Genomic DNA, 18,802 nt, shown 5'->3' with positions numbered 1-18,802 from the left:
ATGATCCGCAAGAGGCTGAGAGGCTGAGAGGCTGGTCAGCCACACACCTCCGCCTGCATGCACCAATGGACCTTAGAGAGGACAGAGAGGAGGAGACTGATGCTACCTAGACTTCACTTTGTCACTTAAAGTTGAATACAGACAGCGGCAGTTTTGTTCAGCGGCATGGCGGCGCCCCTAACGGACCAGGAGAAGCGTAAACAGATCAGTATCAGAGGAATAATCGGTGTCGAGAATCTCGCTGACGCTGAGTTGAAGAAAGGTTTTCACCGACACCTCCACTTCACTTTGGTCAAGGACAGGAACGGAGCGACGCCGCGGGATTATTACTTCGCCCTCGCGCACACGGTTCGAGATCACCTGGTGGGAAGATGGATCAGAACCCAACAGTTTTACTATGAGACCGACCCCAAGGTAAAGTTGTGTGTTTCAAAGTTATTTCCCTTTCCAAATATCATGCACCAATTTGCGTGGAGAATTATCCTGGCTACCTGTCTATCTTGTCCTCATTTGGTCCGCTGGTCAGAGCCCCGCCCCTCTTTTTAAAAATTATTTTCATCGTCATCATCATCATCATCTTCATTAGTTTGCGCTCACTATTTAGCCTTACCACGAAACTGCTGTCGTTCTTTCATGACTCATTCTTAGTTGCATTATCGTTTTAATGGTCCGTGTTTATAAAGATTGTATTCATAATGAAGGAGATGGCATGGACAGGCAACCTGGTCTCAGAGCATTTCGTATTATTCTGTACGTAAACCCGAGATAATACAGTTATTATATGTTCGTTTGGTATGGTTACATAAAACAGATGGTTACTTAAGGCAAAAACGAAAGTAGGGTGGTTGGTCGGGGTGCATGCTAATTAGCAACTTTTCAACTACTTTGCAACTACTTTGCATGTTAGTTAACCCTAACCTTAACCCTTTTAGCTGACCTTTCCCCTAACCTTAACCCTTTAACCTAACTCCTAAACTTAACCCTAACTTTAACCCATAGCCTAGCTAACGTTAGCAAGCTAGCTAGCCACCTAGTTAGAATTCGTAACATATTCTACGTTTTGCTAATTCGTAACGTTCTGCGTTTAGCATATTCGTAACATATAAAACGTTTGCAAATTAGTAACATATTGTACGTTTTGCAAATTCGTAACATATACTGAACAAAAATATAAACGCAACATGCAACAATTTTAAAGATTTTACTGAGTTACAGATCATAAAAGGAAATCAGTCAATTGAAATAAATCCATTAGGCCCTAATCTATGGATTTCACATGACTGGGCAGGGGCGCTGCCATGGGTGGGCCTTGGAGGGCATAGGCCCAATCACTTGGCAGCCAGGCCCACCCACTGGGAAGCCAGGCCCAGCCAATCAGAATGAGCTTTTCCCCACAAAAGGGCTTTATTACAGACAGAAATATTCCTCAGCACCCCCCACACCCTCCTTCAGACGATCCCGCAGGTGAAGTAGCTGGATATGGAGGTCCTGGGCTGGCGTGGTTACACGTGGTCAGCGGTTGTGAGGCCGGTTGGACGTACTGCCAAATTCTCTAAAACGACGTTGTGACAAAACTGCATATTTTAAAGTGGCCTTTTATTGGCCCCAGCACAAGGTGCACCTGTGTAATGATCATGCTGTTTAAACAGCTTCTTGATATGCCACAACTGTCAGGTGGCTGGATTATCTTTGAGAAATGCTCACGAACAGGGATGTAAACACATTTGTGCACAAGCTTTTTGTGCGAATGGATCATTTCTGGGATTTGTTTTATTTCAGCTCATGAAACATGGGACCAACACTTTACATGTTGCATTTATATTTTTTGTTCAGTGTATAATACGAATTGTAATTCGTAACATATCATACGAAATGGGTGATGGACATCCACAAATTAATACATACCATACGAAACGTAACATATGAAACTAAAATGTAAGTAATATTTTGTTTTGTTATCTTGAAGGCATCAAGAAGAACCCAAAAGCACCTTTTGTTCCCCGGACTGTGATCATTGGTGGTAAGGTATGTACAGTGGGGAGAACAAGTATTTGATACACTACCGATTTTGCAGGTTTTCCTACTTACAAAGCATGTAGAGGTCTGTAATTTTTATCATATGTACACTTCAACTGTGAGAGACGGAATCTAAAACAAAAATCCAGAAAATCACATTGTATGATTAATTTGCATTTTATTGTATGACATAAGTATTTGATCACCTACCAACCAGTAAGAATTCCGGCTCTCACAGACCTGTTAGTTTTTCTTTAAGAAGCCCTCCTGTTCTCCACTCATTACCTGTATTAACTGCACCTGTTTGAACTCGTTACCTGTATAAAACACACCTGTTCACACACTCAATCAAACAGACTCCAACCTCTCCACAATGGCCAAGAACAGAGAGCTGTGTAAGGACATCAGGGATAAAATTGTAGACCTGCACAAGGCTGGGATGGGCTACAGGACAATAGGCAAGCAGCTTGGTGAGAAGGCAACAACTGTTGGCGCAATTATTAGAAAATGGAAGAAGTTCAAGATGACGGTCAATCACCCTCGGTCTGGGGCTCCATGCAAGATCTCATTTTGTGGAGCATCAATGATCATGAGGAAGGTGAGGGATCAGCCCAGAACTACACGGCAGGACCTGGTCAATGACCTGAAGAGAGCTGTGACCACAGTCTCAAAGAAAACCATTAGTAACACACTACGCCGTCATGGATTAAAATCCTGCAGCGCACGCAAGGTCCCCCTGCTCAAGTCAGCGCATGTCCAGGCCCGTCTGAAGTTTGCCAATGACCATCTGGATGATCCAGAGGAGAAATGGGAGAAGGTCATGTGGTCTGATGAGACAAAAATAGAGCTTTTTGGTCTAAACTCCACTCGCCGTGTTTGGAGGAAGAAGGAGGATGAGTACAACCCCAAGAACACCATCCCAACCGTGAAGCATGGAGGTGGAAACATCATTCTTTGGGGATGCTTTTCTGCAAATAGGGACAGGACGACTGCACCGTATTGAGGGGAGGATGGATGGGGCCATGTATCGCGAGATCTTGGCCAACAACCTCCTTCCCTCAGTAAGAACATTGAAGAAGGGTCGTGGCTGGGTCTTCCAGCATGACAATGACCCAAAACACACAGCCAGGGCAACTAAGGAGTGGCTCCGTAAGAAGCACCTCAACGTCCTGGAGTGGCCTAGCCAGTCTCCAGACCTGAACCCAATAGAACATCTTTGGAGGGAGCTGAAAGTCCGTATTGCCCAGCGACAGCCCCGAAACCTGAAGGATCTGGAGAAGGTCTGTATGGAGGAGTGGGCCAAAATCCCTGCTGCAGTGTGTGCAAACCTGGTCAAGACCTACAGGAAACGTATGATCTCTGTAATTGCAAACAAAGGTTTCTGTACCAAATATTAAGTTCTGCTTTTCTGATGTATCAAATACTTATGTCATGCAATAAAATGCAAATTAATTACTTAAAAATCATACAATGTGATTTTCTGGATTTTTGTTTTGGATTCCGTCTCTCACAGTTGAAGTGTACCTATGATAAAAATTACAGACCTCTACATGCTTTGTAAGTAGGAAAACCTGCAAAATCGGCAGTGTATCAAATACTTGTTCTCCCCACTGTATGTGACTCACTCAACTCAACCCATTTCATGGATAGCGTAAGTCTCTTTCTCAATGAGTCTTCCCATGATTCCTCACGTCCCCTCCCCTCGCGTCCTTTTCAAAAAGAATTGGAGGAGATCTTCTTCTTTTCAGATTGGTTTTTGAGAAGGAGGCGAGGAGAGAGGACGCAAGGAGAGAGGACGCAAGGGCTGTGTCTGAAATGGAACCCTATTCCCCAATAGTGCACTAAGTTTCACCAGAGCCCTATGGGTCCTGGTCAAAAGTAGTGCCCTATATAAGAATAAGTATAGGGTGCCATTTGGGACGCAACAAAGGAAACTGGAGAAAAGCTGAGTAGCGGAGGTTCATAAAGATGGCGGCCCCCATGTACTTACCACACATTCCTCGTTTTGCTAAGTTATCCGTATTGTACATGGCTCTCCGTTACTCTTAAAAAAAAAAAAATTGTATGGTCATTTGCTGAGTATACGTGATCCCAATTTTAGCTTCAAGACACCGGCAATTTGTAAAAACGAGAAAAAGTAGATCGTGTTGACTTATTGGCACATTGAACATTGAACCATATCGCGCACACCGTCGTTTAAAAATCTCAGTGGATAGGGCTAAAACAATGACAACATATCTGAAGTCTTTAGCCACGTTCACCATTGAGAGCCTTGTCTCCCCCTACAGGCTGCTCCAGGATATCACATGGCCAAGATGATCATCAAGCTGATCACGGCCGTCGGAGAAGTGGTCAACAAAGACCCTGTGGTGGGCAGCAAAGCTGAAGGTCAACTACCTTGAGTCTCTCTGGCTGAGAGAGGTACTATCTACTACAGTGAGGGAAAAAAGTATTTGATCCCCTGCTGATTTTGTACGTTTGCCCACTGACAAAGACATGATCAGTCTATAATTTTAATGGTAGGTTTATTTGAATAGTGAGAGACAGAATAACAACAAAAAAATCCAGAAAAACGCATGTCAAAAATGTTATAAATTGATTTGCATTTTAATGAAGGAAATAAGTATTTGACCCCTCTGCAAAACATGACTTAGTACTTGGTGGCAAAACCCTTGTTGGCAATCACAGAGGTTTCTTGTAGTTGGCCACCAAGTTTGCACACATCACAGGAGGGATTTTGTCCCACTCCTCTTTGCAGATCTTCTCCAAGTCATTAAGGTTTCGAGCCTGACGTTTGGCAACTCGAACCTTCAGCTCCCTCCACAGATTTTCTATGGGATTAAGGTCTGGAGACTGGCTAGGCCACTCCAGGACCTTAATGTGCTTCTTCTTGAGCCACTCCTTTGTTGCCTTGGCCGTGTGTTTTGGGCCATTGTCATGCTGGAATACCCATCCACGACCCATTTTCAATGCCCTGGCTGAGGGAAGGATGTTCTCACCCAAGATTTGACGGTACAAGGCCCCGTCCATCGTCCCTTTGATGCGGTGAAGTTGTCCTGTCCCCTTAGCAGAAAAACACCCCCAAAGCATAATGTTTCCACCTCCATGATGGACGGTGGGGATGGTGTTTTTGGGGTCATAGGCAGCATTTCTCCTCCTCCAAACACGGCGAGTTGAGTTGATGCCAAAGAGCTTGATTTTGGTCTCATTTGACCACAACACTTTCACCCAGTTCTCCTCTGAATCATTCAGATGTTCATTGGCAAACTTCAGACGGCCCTGTATATGTGCTTTCCTGAGCAGGGGGACCTTGCGGGTGTTGCAGAACTTCAGTCCTTCACGGCGTAGTGTGTTACCAATTGTTTTCTTGGTGACTATGGTCCCAGCTGCCTTGAGATCATTGACAAGATCTTCCCGTGTAGTTCTGGGCTGATTCCTCACCATTCTCATGATCATTGCAACACCACGAGGTGAGATCTTGCATGGAGCCCCAGGCCGAGGGAGATTGACAGTTCTTTTGTGTTTCTTCCATTTGCGAATAATTGCACCAACTGTTGTCACCTTCTCACCAAGCTGCTTGGCGATGGTCTTGTAGCCCATTCCAGCCTTGTGTAGGTCTACAATCTTGTCCCTGACATCCTTGGAGAGCTCTTTGGTCTTGGCCATGGTGGAGAGTTTGGAATCTGATTGATTGATTGCTTCTGTGGACAGGTGTCTTTTATACAGGTAACAAACTGAGATTAGGAGCACTCCCTTTAAGAGTGTGCTCCTAATCTCAGCTCGTTACCTGTATAAAAGACACCTGGGAGCCAGAAATCTTTCTGATTGAGATGGGGTCAAATACTTATTTCCCTCATTAAAATGCAAATCAATTTATAACATTTTTGACATGCGTTTTTCTGGATTTTTTTGTTGTTATTCTGTCTCTCAAATAAACCTACCATTAAAATTATAGACTGATCATTTCTTTGTCAGTGGGCAAACGTACAAAATCAGCAGGGGATCAAATACTTTTTTCCCTCACTGTATATATCTATCTATATATCTATCTACTATATATCTACCTGGAGAACTATAATATAATATGCCTTTTAGCAGACGCTTTTATCCAAAGCGACTTACAGTCATGTGTGCATACATTTTTACGTATGGGTGGTCCCGGGGATCGAACCCACTACCCTACAGGGTACCCTACAGGGTCACTACCCACGACAGGGTCTCTCTGGCTGAGAAAGGTTATGGTAGCACTTTACTTAAAGCAGACATTTATAATGCATTATGAAGCAGTTGTAATGCTTCATAAGACTTCTTAAGATCCCCTATATAATGGCTTAGCATCATCTCCTAATGACTCCCCCCAGAACTTTCTTTCAGTGAGAAAGTATCATCATTATCCTTGTGAAAGGAATTAGAGATGTATCTCTATGTGCATCCCAAATGGCACCCTATTCCCTATATAGTGCACTACCTTTGACTGGAGTCCTATGGGAAGTAGTGCACTACATAGGGAATAGGGTGCCATCTGGGACACAGACAAATACATGTATCGTGTATTAGAGATATCAGTTTTTCTGTCACTATTTCCCCCTACAGTAATCCCAGCCACCGACCTGTCCGAGCAGATCTCCACAGCTGGCACGGAGGCGTCAGGCACTGGGAAACATGAAGTTCATGCTGAACGGAGCGCTTACCATCGGCACCATGGACGGAGCAGAGATGGCCGAGGAGGCTGGAGAGGAGAACACGTTCATCTTCGGCGTGAGGTTGGAGGACGTGGCAGAGATGGACGTAGAGGGGGTAACACACAGACAGACAGACGCATACTGACTGACAGACACAGACACACAGATGGACGTAGCGGGGTAACACACAGACACACAGATGGAAATAGAGGGGGTAACACACAGACACACAGATGGAAATAGAGGGGGTAACACACAGACACACAGATGGAAATAGAGGGGGTAACACACAGACACACAGATGGAAATAGAGGGGGTAACACACAGACACACAGATGGAAATGGAGGGGTAACACACAGACACACAGATGGAAATAGAGGGGGTAACACACAGACACACAGATGGAAATGGAGGGGGTAACACACAGACACACAGATGGAAATGGAGGGGTAACACACAGACACACAGATGGAAATAGAGGGGGTAACACACAGACACACAGATGGAAATAGAGGGGGTAACACACAGACACACAGATGGACGTAGAGGGGGTAACACACAGACACACAGATGGACGTAGAGGGGGTAACACACAGACACACAGATGGACGTAGAGGGGGTAACACACAGACACACAGATGGACGTAGAGGGGGTAACACACAGACACACAGATGGAAATAGAGGGGGTAACACACAGACACACAGATGGAAATAGAGGGGGTAACACACAGACACACAGATGGAAATAGAGGGGGTAACACACAGACACACAGATGGAAATAGAGGGGGTAACACACAGACACATAGATGGAAATAGAGGGGGTAACACACAGACACACAGATGGAAATAGAGGGGTAACACACAGACACACAGATGGAAATAGAGGGGGTAACACACAGACACACAGATGGAAATAGAGGGGGTAACACACAGACACACAGATGGAAATAGAGGGGGTAACACACAGACACATAGATGGAAATAGAGGGGGTAACACAGACACACAGATGGAAATAGAGGGGGTAACACACAGACACACAGATGGAAATGGAGGGGTAACACACAGACACATAGATGGAAATGGAGGGGTAACACACAGACACACAGATGGAAATGGAGGGGGTAACACAGACACACAGATGGAAATAGAGGGGGTAACACACAGACACACAGATGGAAATAGAGGGGGTAACACACAGACACATAGATGGAAATGGAGGGGTAACACACAGACACACAGATGGAAATGGAGGGGTAACACACAGACACACAGATGGAAATGGAGGGGGTAACACAGACACATAGATGGAAATGGAGGGGTAACACACAGACACATAGATGGAAATAGAGGGGGTAACACACAGACACACAGATGGAAATAGAGGGGGTAACACACAGACACACAGATGGAAATAGAGGGGGTAACACACAGACACATAGATGGAAATAGAGGGGGTAACACAGACACACAGATGGAAATAGAGGGGGTAACACACAGACACACAGATGGAAATAGAGGGGGTAACACACAGACACACAGATGGAAATAGAGGGGGTAACACACAGACACACAGATGGAAATAGAGGGGGTAACACACAGACACACAGATGGAAATAGAGGGGGTAACACACAGACACATAGATGGAAATAGAGGGGGTAACACAGACACACAGATGGAAATAGAGGGGGTAACACACAGACACACAGATGGAAATGGAGGGGTAACACACAGACACACAGATGGAAATAGAGGGGGTAACACACAGACACACAGATGGAAATAGAGGGGGTAACACACAGACACACAGATGGAAATAGAGGGGGTAACACACAGACACATAGATGGAAATAGAGGGGGTAACACACAGACACACAGATGGAAATGGAGGGGGTAACACACAGACACACAGACTTTGGCATAGTGGGGTAGAGTTTTCCACAGCGGTACAATCAAATCAAATCAAATCAAATCAAATTTTATTGGTCACATGCGCCGAATACAACAGGTGCAGACATTACAGTGAAATGCTTACTTACAGCCCTTAACCAACAGTGCATTTATTTTAAACAAAAAAGTAAGAATAAAACAACAACAAAAAAAGTGTTGAGAAAAAAAGAGCAGAAGTAAAATAAAGTGACAGTAGGGAGGCTATATATACAGGGGGGTACCGTTGCAGAGTCAATGTGCGGGGGCACCGGCTAGTTGAGGTAGTTGAGGTAATATGTACATGTGGGTAGAGTTAAAGTGACTATGCATAAATACTTAACAGAGTAGCAGCAGCGTAAAAAGGATGGGGTGGGGGGGGCAGTGCAAATAGTCCGGGTAGCCATGATTAGCTGTTCAGGAGTCTTATGGCTTGGGGGTAGAAGCTGTTGAGAAGTCTTTTGGACCTAGACTTGGCACTCCGGTACCGCTTGCCGTGCGGTAGCAGAGAGAACAGTCTATGACTAGGGTGGCTGGAGTCTTTGACAATTTTGAGGGCCTTCCTCTGACACCGCCTGGTATAGAGTTCCTGGATGGCAGGAAGCTTGGCCCCAGTGATGTACTGGGCTGTACGCACTACCCTCTGTAGTGCCTTGCGGTCAGAGGCCAAGCAGTTGCCATACCAGGCGGTGATGCAACCAGTCAGGATGCTCTCGATGGTGCAGCTGTAGAATTTTTTGAGGATCTGAGGACCCATGCCAAATCTTTTTAGTCTCCTGAGGGGGAATAGGCTTTGTCGTGCCCTCTTCACGACTGTCTTGGTGTGTTTGGACCATGATAGTTCGTTGGTGATGTGGACACCAAGGAACTTGAAGCTCTCAACCTGCTCCACTACAGCCCCGTCGATGAGAATGGGGGCGTGCTCAGTCCTCTTTTTTTTCCTGTAGTCCACAATCATCTCCTTTGTCTTGGTCACGTTGAGGGAGAGGTTGTTGTCCTGGCACCACACGGCCAGATCTCTGACCTCCTCCCTATAGGCTGTCTCATCGTTGTCGGTGATCAGACCTACCACTGTTGTGTCGTCGGCAAACTTAATGATGGTGTTGGAGTCGTGTACAATCTAATACAGTTCTATGTTTATGGGTTCCATGTTATCCAATGTTGCATGATGATCAACGATACCATAAAGTTGGGTGACGCGAAACTTCACAGACTTTTTAAAAGTTCATTTTAGCATTGTTTACTTTATAAAAAATAAAGTTTCTGTACAGTAAATCTGCAATTGCAGTGTTTTAAGTGTGTGACTTATTATTCCAGGTCTTAGTAAAATAACTGTCAATTACGTCTGTTGTGAGAAATGTTGCTACTCTGTTCTCTCCTCTAAGCTACGATGCCATGACACATTACAAGAAGATCCCGGAACGGAAGCAGGCCACTGACCAGATTCATTGAGGATTCTTCAGCCCCAAACAACCGGAGCTCTTCAAAGACGTCACCAACGTGGTCTTCAACCACGACCGGTAGGTACAGTTACTTTACTGTCTGCTTGTGTGTGGGTGTGTGTGTGTGTGTGGGTGTGTGTGTTTTGTGTGTGTGTGTGTGTGTGTGTGTGTGTGCAAGTCTTGGCATTGACTGTCTATTCAGCTTCAAGGTGTTTGCAGACTATGAGGATTACATAAAGAGCCAGGAGAAAGTCAGCCAACTATATCAGGTAATCATCATTATCTTCATCATTATCCCCCATGTACCTCTAGCTAATAACAACTATATCAGGTAATCATCATTATCCCCCATGTACCTCTAGCTAATAACAACTATATCAGGTAATCATCATTATCCCCCATGTACCTCTAGCTAACAACTATATCAGGTAATCATCATTATCCCCCATGTACCTCTAGCTAATAACAACTATATCAGGTAATCATCATTATCCCCCATGTACCTCTAGCTAACAACAACTATATCAGGTAATCATCATTATCCCCCGTGTACCTCTAGCTAATAACAACTATATCAGGTAATCATCATTATCCCCCATGTACCTCTAGCTAACAACAACTATATCAGGTAATCATCATTATCCCCCATGTACCTCTAGCTAACAACAACTATATCAGGTAATCATCATTATCCCCAATGTAACTCTAGCTAACAACTATATCAGGTAATCATCATTATCCCCCATGTACCTCTAGCTAATAACAACTATATCAGGTAATCATCATTATCCCCCATGTACCTCTAGCTAATAACAACTATATCAGGTAATCATCATTATCCCCCATGTACCTCTAGCTAACAACAACTATATCAGGTAATCATCATTATCCCCCATGTATCTATAGCTAATAACAACTATATCAGGTAATCATCATTATCCCCCATGTACCTCTAGCTAACAACAACTATATCAGGTAATCATCATTATCCCCCATGTACCTCTAGCTAATAACAACTATATCAGGTAATCATCATTATCCCCCATGTACCTCTAGCTAACAACAACTATATCAGGTAATCATCATTATCCCCCGTGTAACTCTAGCTAACAACTATATCAGGGAATCATCATTATCCCCCATGTACCTCTAGCTAATAACAACTATATCAGGTAATCATCATTATCCCCCATGTACCTCTAGCTAATAACAACTATATCAGGTAATCATCATTATTCCCCCATGTACCTCTAGCTAATAACAACTATATCCGGTGATCATCATTATTCCCCCATGTACCTCTAGCTAATAACAACTATATCCGGTGATCATCATTATCCCCCATGTACCTCTAGCTAATAACAACTATATCCGGTGATCATCATTATTCCCCCATGTACCTCTAGCTAATAACAACTATATCAGGTGATCATCATTATCCCCCATGTACCTCTAGCTAATAACAACTATATCCGGTGATCATCATTATCCCCCATGTATCTCTAGCTAATAACAACTATATCAGGTAATCATCATTATCCCCCATGTACCTCTAGCTAATAACAACTATATCAGGGAATCATCATTATCCCCCATGTACCTCTAGCTAATAACAACTATATCAGGTAATCATCATTATCCCCCATGTACCTCTAGCTAATAACAACTATATCAGGGAATCATCATTATCCCCCATGTACCTCTAGCTAATAACAACTATATCAGGTAATCATCATTATCCCCCATGTACCTCTAGCTAATAACAACTATATCAGGTAATCATCATTATCCCCCATGTATCTATAGCTAATAACAACTAAATCAGGTAATCATCATTATCCCCCATGTATCTATAGCTAATAACAACTATATCAGGTAATCATCATTATCCCCCATGTATCTCTAGCTAATAACTATATCAGGTAATCATCATAATCTTCATCATTATCCCCCATGTACCTCTAGCTAATAATAACTATATCAGGTAATCATCATTATCCCCCATGTACCTTTAGCTAATAACAACTATATCCGCTAATCATCATTATCCCCCATGTACCTCTAGCTAATAACACCTATATCAGGTAATCATCATTATCCCCCATGTACCTCTAGCTAATAACAACTATATCTGGTGATCATCATTATCCCCCATGTACCTCTAGCTAACAACAACTATATCAGGTAATCATCATTATCCCCCATGTACCTCTAGCTAATAACAACTATATCAGGTAATCATCATTATCCCCCATGTACCTCTAGCTAATAACAACTAAATCAGGTAATCATCATTATCCCCCATGTACCTCTAGCTAATAACAACTATATCAGGTAATCATCATTATTCCCCCATGTACCTCTAGCTAACAACAACTATATCAGGTAATCATCATTATCCCCCATGTACCTCTAGCTAATAACAACTAAATCAGGTAATCATCATTATCCCCCATGTATCTCTAGCTAATAACAACTAAATCAGGTAATCATCATTATCCCCCATGTATCTCTAGCTAATAACAACTAAATCAGGTAATCATCATTATCCCCCATGTATCTATAGCTAATAACAACTATATAAGGTAATCATCATTATCCCCCATGTATCTCTAGCTAATAACAACTAAATCAGGTAATCATCATTATCTCCCATGTATCTCTAGCTAATAACAACTATATCAGGTAATCATCATTATCCCCCATGTACCTCTAGCTAATAACAACTAAATCAGGTAATCATCATTATCCCCCATGTACCTCTAGCTAATAACAACTATATCAGGTAATCATCATTATCCCCCCATGTACCTCTAGCTAACAACAACTATATCAGGTAATCATCATTATCCCCCATGTACCTCTAGCTAATAACAACTATATCAGGTAATCATCATTATCCCCCATGTACCTCTAGCTAACAACAACTATATCAGGTAATCATCATTATCCCCCATGTACCTCTAGCTAACAACAACTATATCAGGTAATCATCATTATCCCCCGTGTAACTCTAGCTAACAACTATATCAGGTAATCATCATTATCCCCCATGTACCTCTAGCTAATAACAACTATATCAGGTAATCATCATTATCCCCCATGTACCTCTAGCTAATAACAACTATATCAGGTAATCATCATTATCCCCCATGTACCTCTAGCTAATAACAACTATATCAGGTAATCATCATTATCCCCCATGTACCTCTAGCTAATAACAACTATATCAGGTAATCATCATTATCCCCCATGTACCTCTAGCTAATAACAACTATATCAGGTAATCATCATAATCATCATCATTATCCCCCATGTACCTCTAGCTAATATGAACTATCCTGAACAAAAATATTAATGCAACATGCAACAACTTCAATGATTTTACAACTAGTTACAGTTCATATGAGGAAATCAGTCAATTGAAATAAATTCATTAGGCCCTAATCTATGGATTTCACATTACTGGGCAGGGGCACAGCCATGGTTGGGCCTGGGAGGGCATAGGCCCACCCACTGGGGAGCCAGGCCCAGCCAATCAGAATGAGTTTTTCCCCCACAAAAGGGCTTTATTACAGACAGAAATACTCCTCAGTTTCATCAGCTGTCCGGGCGAGGGTCTCAGACGATCCCACAGGTGAAGAAGCCGGATGTGGAGGTCCTGGCGTGGTTACACGTGGTCTGCGGTTGTGAGGCCGGTTGGACGTACTGCCAAATTCTCTAAAACGACCTTGGCGGCGACTTATGATGGAGAAATGAACTATCAATTATCTGGTGGACATTCCTGCAGTCAGCATGCCAATTGCACGCTCCCCCAAAACTTGAGACATCTGTGGCATTGTGTTGTGACAAAACTGCACATTTTAGAGCAGCCTTTTATTGTCCCCAGCACAAGGTGCACCTTTGTAATGATCATGCTGTTTAATCAGCTTCTTGATATGCCACACCTGTCAGGTGGATGGATTGTCTTAGCAAAGGAGAAATGCTCACTAACAGGGATGTAAACAAATTTGTGCTCAACATTTTAGAGAAATACACTTTTTGTGCGTATGGAACATTTCTGGGATCTTTTATTTCAGCTCATGAAACATGGGACCAACACTTTACATGTTGCGTTTATATTTTTGTTCAGTGTGTATATATATATATATATCCGCTAATCATCATTATCCCCCATGTACCTCTAGCTAATAACAACTATATCCGCTAATCATCATTATCCCCCATGTACCTCTAGCTAATAACAACTATATCAGGTAATCATCATTATCCCCCATGTACCTCTAGCTAATAACAACTATATCAGGTTATCATCATTATCCCCCATGTACCTCTAGCTAATAACAACTATATCCGGTGATCATCATTATCCCCCATGTACCTCTAGCTAATAACAACTATATCAGGTAATCATCATTATCCCCCGTGTACCTCTAGCTAATAACAACTATATCCGCTAATCATCATTATCCCCCATGTACCTCTAGCTAATAACAACTATATCAGGTAATCATCATTATCCCCCATGTACCTCTAGCTAATAACAACTAAATCAGGTAATCATCATTATTCCCCATGTACCTCTAGCTAATAACAACTATATCAGGTAATCATCATTATCCCCCATGTACCTCTAGCTAATAACAACTATATCAGGTAATCATCATTATCCCCCATGTACCTCTAGCTAATAACAACTAAATCAGGGAATCATCATTATCCCCCATGTATCTATAGCTAATAACAACTATATAAGGTAATCATCATTATCCCCCATGTACCTCTAGCTAATAACAACTATATCCGGTGATCATCATTGTACCTCTAGCTAATAACGTGGATATGGATCATACCGGGTTCAATTCCATTCCAATTCAGAAAGTGCATTGAAGAGAATTGGAGTTGGAATTTCAGAATACTTCCTGAACTGACTGGAATTTAAATGAAATTGACCCCAAACCCTGGGTCAAAGATAAAAATGGAGCCAGTGCACAATACAATTCCATAGTGAACCTTTGTGGCTCAGTAAGTAAGACCAAAGTTGTGGGTTCAATTCCCACAAGGATCACCATACAAAACGTTTATGCACTCACTGTACTGTAAGTTGGTTTGGACAAAAGTGTCTGCTAAGTGTGTACTGAAGGTTTACTTTCAACTACTGATATCTGGTGGTCTTACCTACCTTGGATATTACATTTACATTTACGTCATTTAGCAGACGCTCTTATCCAGAGCGACTTACAAATTGGTTCATTCACCCTATAGCCAGTGGGATAACCACTTTACAATTATTATTATTATTATTATTATTTTTTTTTTAGGGGGGGGGGTGGGGGTAGAAGGATTACTTTATCCTATCCCAGGTATTCCTTAAAGAGGTGGGGTTTCAAATGTCTCCGGAAGGTGGTGAGTGACTCCGCTGTCCTGGCGTCGTGAGGGAGCTTGTTCCACCATTGGGGTGCCAGAGCAGCGAACAGTTTTGACTGGGCTGAGCGGGAACTATGCTTCCGCAGAGGAAGGGGAGCCAGCAGGCCAGAGGTGGATGAACGCAATGCCCTCGTTTGGGTGTAGGGATATGCTCGTTGAATATCTCATTCCAAAATCATGGGCATTTAATATGGAGTTGGTCCCCCCTTTGCTGCTATAACAGCCTCCACTCTTCTGGGAAGGCTTTCCACTAGATGTTGGAACATTGCTGCGGGGACTTGCTTCCATTCAGCCACAAAAGCATTAGTGAGGTCGGGAACTGATGTTGGGCGATTAGGCCTGGCTCGCAGTCGGCGTTCCAATTCATCCCAAAGGTGTTCGATGGGGTTGAGGTCAGGGCTCTGTGCAGGCCAGTCAAGTTCTTCCATACCGATCTCGACAAACCATTTCTGTATGGACCTTGCTTTGTGCACGGGGGCATTGTCATGCTGAAACAGGAAAGGGCTTTTCCCAAACTGTTGCCACAAAGTTGGAAGCACAGAATCGTCTAGAATGTCATTGTATGCTGTAGCGCAGGGTTCTTCAATTCCGGTCCTGGAGGGCCGAAACACTTCTGTTTTTTATTTCTACCTGGTAGTTAATTGCACTCACCTGGTGTCCCAGGTCTGAATTAGCCCCTGATTAGAAGGAGAGGATGAAAAACAGAGGTGTTTCGGCCCTCCAGGACCGGAATTGAAGAACCCTGCTGTAGCGTTAAGATTACCCTTCACTGGAACTAAGGGGCCTAGCCCGAACCATGAAAAACAGCCCCAGACCATTACACCTCCTCCACCAAACTTTAGAGTTGGCACTATGCATTGGGGCAGGTAGAGTTATCCTGGCATCCGCCAAACCCAGATTCGTCCATCAGACTGCCAGATGGTGAAGCGTGATTCATCACTCCAGAAAATGCGTTTCCACTGCTCCAGAGTCCAATGGTGGCGAGCTTTACACTACTCCAGCCGACGCTTGGCGTTGCGCATGGTGATCTTAGGCTTGTGTGCGGCTGCTCGGCCATGGAAACCCATTTTATTAAGCTCCCGACAGTTATTGTGGTGACGTTGCTTCCAGAGACCGTTTGGAACTCGGTAGTGAGGCCTCCTGTAGCTCAGTTGGTAGAGCATGGCGCTTGCAATGCCAGGGTTGTGGGTTCGATTCCCACGGGGGGCCAGTATGACACATACTTTTGTGTATATGCAGTGCATTCAGAAAGTATTCAGACCCCTTGACTTTATTCACATTTTGTGATGTTACAGCCTTATTCTAAAACGGATTAAATAGTGTTTTCCCCTCATCAATCTACACACAATACCTCATAATGATAAAGCAAAAACGGGTTTTTGGAAATTTTTGCAAATTCATTAAAACATGTAAAACTGAAATATCACATTTACATAAGTATTCAGACCCTTTACTCAGTACTTTGTTGAAGCACCTTTGGCAGCGATTACAGCCTCGGGTCTTCTTTGGTATGACGCTACAAGCTTGGCACACCTGTATTTGGGGAGTTTCTCCCATTCTTCTCTGCAGATCCTCAAGTTCTATCAGGTTGGATGGGGACCATCGCTGCAAGTCCGGGCTCTGGCTGGGCCACTCAAGGACATTCAGAGACTTGTCCCGAAGCCACTCCTGCGTTGTCTTGGCTGTGTGCTTAGGGTCGTTGTCCTGTTGGAAGGTGAGCACTCTGGAGCAGGTTTTCATCAAGGATCTCTCTGTACTTTGCTCTGTTCATCTTTCCCTCGATCCTGACTAGTCTCCCAGTCCCTGCTGCTGAAAAACATCCCCACAGCATGATGTTGCCACCACCATGCTTCACCATAGGGATGGTGCCAGGTTTCCTCCAGACGTGACGCTTGGCATTCAGGCCAAAGAGTTCAATCTTGGTTTCATCGGACCAGAGAATCTTTTACTGAGGAGTGGCTTCCGTCTGACCACTCTACCAAAAGGCCTAATTGGTAGAGTGCTGCAAAAATGGTTGTCCTTCTGGAAGGTTCTCCCATCTTCCCAGAGGAACTCTGGAGCTCTGTAAGTGACCATTGAGTTCTTGGTCACCTCCCTGACCAAGGCCCTTCTCCCCGATTGCTCAGTTTGGCCGGGCGGCCAGATCTAGGAAGAGTCTTGGTGGTTCCAAACTTCTTCCATTTTAAGAATGATGGAGGCCACTGTGTTCTTGGGGACCTTCAATGCTGCAGAAATGTTTTGGTACCCTTCCACAGATCTATGTCTCGACACAATCCTGTCTCGGAGCTCTACGGACAATTCCTTCGACCTCATGGCTTGGTTTCTGCTATGACATGCACTGTCAACTGTGGGACCTTTATATAGACAGGTGTGTGCCTTTCCAAATCATGTCCAATCAATTGAATTTACCACAGGTGGACTCCAATCAAGTTGTAGAAACATCTCAAGGATGATCAATGGAAACAAGATGCACCGGAGCTCAATTTCGAGTCTCATAGCAAATGGTCTGAATGCTTATGTAAATAAGGTAGTTCTGTTTTTGTTTTTTAAACTGTTTTCACTTTGTCATTATGGGGTATTGTGTGTAGATTAATGAGGACATGTTTTTATTTAATCCATTTTAGAATAAGGCTGTAACGTAACAAAATGTGAATACAGAATATTTTCTGAATGCTCTTTATATAGTGAATGTGATAGTCTCCCCTATCTTGGATATGTGGTTGTCTTACCTTCCTTAACTGGATGCACTTACGTTAAGTGACCAAAGTGTAAGTACACTATACTTATTAATATATATTATCATAGTAATATATATTATCATATTAATATATATTATAAATGATCATATTGTATTATCTGATTATATACAGTATATTATTCATGTTTTTTTCTTTTTTTCTTATAGAATTCGAAGGAGTGGACGCAGACGGTGATCAAGAATATCGCTGCGTCCGGAAAGTTCTCTAGCGACCGTATCATCACAGACTACGCCACGGAGGTAGCCTACCCATCTGAAGATCCCGCCCCCCCCCCAACGAGCCCCACAAGGCCCTGGAGGAGACCGGGGCTCGTTGGGGGGGCGTGTGCCTGGTGTGGTGTAGGGTGAAATTGCCCCTAGATGCTGATCTTCGGTCAGTTTTGGATTTTCCCCACTAGTGGTTAAGGGGAAGTGGATCCAAGATGTGTTTCCAGGGTAACGTCACCCAGAAGCGCCTGGTGTTCTTTTAAAGGGCCAATCTGGGATTCAGACAACAACAAAGCAGTGACCACGCCACTTTTGGTAAACAGTTGAGGGATGACCAATCCC

At 43.4% G+C, this 18,802-nt stretch overlaps 1 protein-coding gene and 1 long non-coding RNA gene across 2 annotated transcripts; both read left to right on the top strand.

The window, feature by feature from the left end:
- The first annotated feature begins 165 nt into the window (after nt 1-165).
- Nucleotides 166-18,723, top strand: pygl (phosphorylase, glycogen, liver). Its single transcript, XM_041848441.2, is given in 13 exon segments — nt 166-414; nt 684-750; nt 1,967-2,025; nt 4,305-4,392; nt 4,775-4,808; nt 6,232-6,251; nt 6,610-6,671; nt 6,673-6,811; nt 10,011-10,146; nt 10,271-10,337; nt 18,401-18,509; nt 18,512-18,585; nt 18,688-18,723. Coding segments are annotated over 13 exon segments (1,140 nt in total).
- LOC123481873 lies at nt 12,731-15,310 on the top strand. The gene is made up of 3 exons (XR_006657411.1): nt 12,731-12,753; nt 13,102-13,351; nt 14,325-15,310. It is a non-coding gene; the product is annotated as an uncharacterized LOC123481873 (long non-coding RNA).
- Nucleotides 18,724-18,802: the final 79 nt, after the last annotated feature.

The sequence above is a fragment of the Coregonus clupeaformis genome, chromosome 25 (assembly GCF_020615455.1).
Source record: "Coregonus clupeaformis isolate EN_2021a chromosome 25, ASM2061545v1, whole genome shotgun sequence".
In the NCBI taxonomy this organism is placed as follows: Eukaryota; Metazoa; Chordata; class Actinopteri; order Salmoniformes; family Salmonidae; genus Coregonus; species Coregonus clupeaformis.
The sequence above is the reverse complement of the archived record's forward strand: the minus strand, read 5'-3'. Positions and strand labels throughout refer to the sequence as shown.